We start from the raw sequence: 5,281 nt of genomic DNA on the forward strand, positions 1-5,281 counted from the left end.
TTGGTGTGCGCGCGAGGGTCCGCGCGCATGCTTATGTGCGTGCGGGGTCCGCACGCCTGCTGCTATGCGCGCAGAGGGCCACGCGCCTGTGGCCAACCACGTGTGCCTGAGGCGGGTCCGCGCAGTTGGCCGTGCGCGCCTGAGGCTGGATGGGCGTGCGGAGGGCAACGCGCTGCTGTGGGCGCACGCGGGGCTCCGCGCGCGGCTGTGGCCGAGCGGGCGCGCAGTTGTGGCCGAGGGGGTGCGCGATTGGCCGCATGTTGCTGCTGTTGGCTCTGAACCTCGTGCAGGCGCTGGGCAAGGCCTGCGCGGGGCTGAGCCGGCTAGTGGCGAGGTTGGCCACTGCTTGGGCAAGCCTCCAAGCAGTGGATTTGGCCCGCTGGTTGGTCTTGGCCGAGGTTGGCCTCGGCCAATGCTTCCGGATTATGGCCGTCTGGGGTCCGTAACATTACACTTAAGTGCATCTCCCATGTCCGGGTCCACAACTATCTACTGCAGGATCAAATAAATGTTCTCTTTCTTCCTAATAAATTAGGGTACTTCCTTATCACAAAAGAAACCAGATGCAGTCCAAATCCACAAAGACAAACTAAATTGTACATCAGTCAGAGAAATAACTACTGTTGTTCAAAACAATCACATGTTCCAAATGAGTTGGGTAAGGCCCTGTTTGGGGGAGCTTTTGGAGGGCCAGAAAGCACTTTCTGGCCCTCCAAAAGTACTTTTAGATGAAATACTGTGTTTGGTAAATTTTTCAAAAAGCTGTTTCAGCTTTTGCGGGAAGCTGAAAACAGCTTTTAGGAGAAAGCTCCAATTTGAAGCTTTTGGGAGGAAGCTGTTTCAGCTTTTTCGGAAAGCTGTATTTTTGACAAAAATACCCATATTAAAATAACATAATTACATAGTTTGTCCCTTTATAAATCTAAAAATCTGCTGTAGCTAAGAACCCTACCCGTCAGACTCCCTTCCGTAAGAAAAGGTATTTTTCTTTTCAATTTTTGTATGCATCTCTTGAACCACATTTTAGAAGAAAAAATTTTTAATCCTTTTCCATACCTTTCAAAATCAATCTATTGTTTTTTTTTATCATCAACCTCGCGGCCCGCGCTGAGGTTCTCCTCAAGCGTGGACCACGAAGAAGAGCCCCTGGACCGCGGAAAATTATTTTATGAAAAATTATAAAAAATTATTTTATACTAATAATTATAATATTTTATACCTTTATTTTTGTATTATACTATAAATATAATATCATATTATATTATATCATAATACATTAATATGTTATATTAAATAATTTAATATTATGTTATATTATGAAAAATTAATTTATACTAATAATTATAATATTTTATACCTTTTTTTTGTATTATACTATAAATATAATATCATATTATATTATATCATAATACATTAATATGTTATGTTAAATAATTTAATATTATGTTATATTATAGAAAATTAATTTATACTAATAATTATAATATTTTATACCTTTATTATTGTATTATACTATAAATATTATATTATATTACATTACATTATAATACATCAATATGTTATTTTAAATAATTTTAATATTATGTTATATTATGAAAAATTAATTTATAATAATAATTATAATATTTTATACCTTTATTATTGTATTATACTATAAATATTGTATTATATTACATTACATTATAATACATTAATATGTTATTTTAAATAATTTAATATTATGTTATATTATGAGAAATTAATTTATACTAACAATTATAATAATTTATACTTTTATTATTGTATTATACTATAAATATAATATATATTACATTATATTATAATACATTAATATGTTATGTTAAATAATTTAATATTATGTTATATTACCAAATATTAATTTACTCTAATAATTATATTACTATTATGCTATATTAACATAATATTATTTTATATTACAATAATATTATACTATATCGTATATTTATGTATTAATTTATGTTATGTTTTATTATGTTATGTTGTATAATACTATGCAATGTCCTTTATGGTAATTTTGTCATACAAAAGTACTTTCTCAGTTTGTTTACCAAACACAAAATAAAGTACCACAGCACTTTACGAATGTAGTTACCAAACAGCAAACAGCTTTTTATAACAGCTCTACTTCAGACAGCTCTACTTCCAACAGCTCTACTTCCAACAGCTCTACTGCCAACAGCTCCCCCAAACAGGGCCTAAGTCTATGTCAACAAAGATAGATTTACACCTAACTGTGTAAGACTATCATTCTGTCCTGTTACTGTGAAAATCAAGCAACTATATAAATTGCCAAAAAAAAAAAGTTCACTAGATGCTGAAGTAATAAGATTCAAGTGTAACAGATTGTTGACTTAAAAACAATAGCCAGTGACATCAACAAAGATTTTTACAAGCAACAGAAACAGTCGTAAAGTTTGACTGCTTCAATAATTATACCTCAAAGGCAGTGGAAGAATATTAGATACTCGTGGAAAGGAAGGGAGAATTTCAATTCGAGTGCTGCCACTCCATTCTTCATAGAACTCTACTAAGAAATCCAGAATGAACTTGTGGCTTCTCTCTGCTCTCTCATTACTGGCCTGAAATTTTTCCCTGTGAATCACAGTAAAGAGAATCTTGAATGTTCTCAAAATACACTCAAGCATATACCCTACACTATAACAAACAAGAATGACACTAGAACAACATCATCCCTGGTTCTAAAATTGAGAACTAGCACATAGGATGGTCAAATGCAACATGAGGATGCAACAAAGGATAGCTTAATTGTCAGTTACAAGTTACGGATTACTGACAGCTGCTTTTCTTTTGAAGGTAGAGAGGTGGAGTCCAAACATAACAAACAATGCTAGAATAATTACAATATAAGAATAATATTGACTTGAATTTAAAAAATTCTACTGATAGCATATGCATATGCACATGAATACAGGCATAATTGTAACGATGCATGTCATTCCATTAAGGTTTGGACATGAGCTGAAATGGTCATGAACCAAGAACCCCTACACTTCATATATCTGTATTGTGAAATCGACAGCCTTATTCGTTATATCAGCTTATGCAAAAATTGAAATGAATCTTATATCAGAAATACACAACCTCTTAAAACTAATATTTCCATCACTCTGCCATAGGTATATCTATGCAAACAAGTAGAGGGATACTTCAAAAGATCTGCATGCATATTTCTTGTTATCTATAAAATGCTCTGTAGTATATGGAGCAAGTTTCATGTTTTTCACTTATCTACCTTTGTCTTCATCAAATCCTTCAGTTTGAAAAGTTTCTCATGGAAATGATTAATTGTAGTCTGCTTTTCATCTTTCTCCAAATATGCTTGCTTTGATAAACCCTGTCATGGCAATAGCTTAGGTCATGCAGTATTGGTCCATACTTCCACCAAATGTGAAGCATCAAGCAATGCCTGAAACAAGACAAATTAACTAATACATGCTTATGCAGAAGAAATATCTGTACAGTAAATGGCTTAATTTCTGATCCAAAAAAGAAAAAACAATCAGAAACTCAGAAGTGCAAACAATACCCATTATTGAGCCACCACTCTTTATGAGTCATTTGAATGTCCAGAAAGCTCCATGTAACCGTTTAAGTGTATCAACCCAAAAGCCAAGTGGTACAATAACAGATGATTTACCAGAATTGTCGCCTGACAGAAGACATATATGGCTTTCTACTTTAAGTTTGCAGGCTAATAAAAATTAGGAATAAATTATACTTACACCTAATAGTATAAAAAACCTACATTTACCCTACTTAAGGTTTATTTTTACCCAATATTTTAACCCATAACTTAACAGAATGTTAATTAAACTCTTAACTTTAAATGGAACCAAAATATCACATCGGAAAAAATTTCGAACAGGACCAAAACAATCTGACGTAACAGTCACCCAAGGATATAAGAAAATATATGCATCCTCCTCCCCACTTAAGAGCAATTTGACTATTCGCGTGAGGTAAATGGTTTCACTAACACCGTTAATTTAATTGGGTGTAAGTATAGGTCTTACAAACTATTAGGTGTAAGTGTAATAAACGTAAACCTCGGGAGGGGTTTGTAATTTAGTCTAAAAATTAAATACTATACCTCTTTAATGCTTCTGCGGAAAGCTATTGTGTTCACTCATTTAGAGGAATAAGTTACCAAGAGCTACAAACAACTTCACGTAACCATAGACATGGTGCATTAGCAATCACCTAGTAAATTCCAATGTCATGATATCATGGTAAAAGGAAAAACCTTAATTCATGTCCGTGGAGTGACCAGGGAAAACATACAGCTTCAAAATTTAGACATATTTGACGACAAAAGAGCGTAAACAACCTCAAATAAACCGAGCATACCAAATGGGAATTGAACCAATGCGCACGAACATCCATTAAAAAGACAATGTAGGTGGGCTATCGAGCCGCAGCATCAAATGAAAATGAGTTGGGCAACAAGAACCAAAGGAAGAGAGAAGGGGATAGAGGGGGGAAAGGGGTGAGGAATGCCTTGCTATCTCCAAGCTTTGAGGGAAGGAATCCAAGCCCTTTTCTTCGGCGAGGGAGAGGGCCAGGTCGTGGACGAAGAAGGCGTGGGCCGCGTCGTGGGAGGCGTCGCGCCCTCCCATGGTCGAAACCACCAGCCTCTCCGCCTTCCTTACCACCTCCGGCGTCGCCGCCTCCATCTCCTTTCCTCTCTGTCTCTCTCTCCGCCATCGCATGGGAGACAAGCCGCGCTGGGAGACAAGGAGGGCTCCCAGGAGACAGAAGACGAGAAGTGAATATTTTTCAGATTGAGTCAGGGTTTCCATCCCGGACCATAAGTACGCAACCTTAATCTGTACTTATTTTTTTTAAAAAAAACAATTTTTATAATTTATTATTATAACTCATTCTATTAATTTAAAATCAACAATGGAGATTTCACATCCGGTGATAACGATCTACATCATAAAAATAACTTTGAAACTAAAAATTGTATTATTAAAGATTTATTTATACATCAAATAATCTAAAAATATATTATTTTAAAATTTGATATGATGTTTTGTATGATTTACAATTTGGAAATAACCAAAATTATTGTATTTTAGCGCATTCATATTTCATAATATAAAAACCATAATTAATGGAGTTGATTTTTAACTCATATGCTTTGTGCTTAATTTGCCTTCCAATTTTTATTATATAAAACATTACTACCATAATGTGTTCTCAATTATATATATATATATATATAGACATACATATA

General features: G+C 34.8%; 1 protein-coding gene across 1 annotated transcript; it reads right to left on the reverse strand.

Annotated features, from left to right (window-relative positions):
• Positions 1 to 3,273: 3,273 nt before the first annotated feature.
• On the reverse strand, positions 3,274 to 4,841 carry LOC120110766. Its single transcript, XM_039126320.1, has 2 exons — positions 4,540 to 4,841; positions 3,274 to 3,448 (listed from the first exon to the last, which is right to left on the reverse strand). Exons 1-2 carry the CDS (start codon positions 4,839 to 4,841, stop codon positions 3,295 to 3,297), a joined length of 456 nt encoding a protein of 151 aa, XP_038982248.1. The 3' UTR covers positions 3,274 to 3,294.
• Between the last annotated feature and the right edge of the window lie 440 nt (positions 4,842 to 5,281).

This window comes from Phoenix dactylifera, chromosome 5, assembly GCF_009389715.1.
Source record: "Phoenix dactylifera cultivar Barhee BC4 chromosome 5, palm_55x_up_171113_PBpolish2nd_filt_p, whole genome shotgun sequence".
NCBI classification, from domain to species: domain Eukaryota; kingdom Viridiplantae; phylum Streptophyta; class Magnoliopsida; order Arecales; family Arecaceae; genus Phoenix; species Phoenix dactylifera.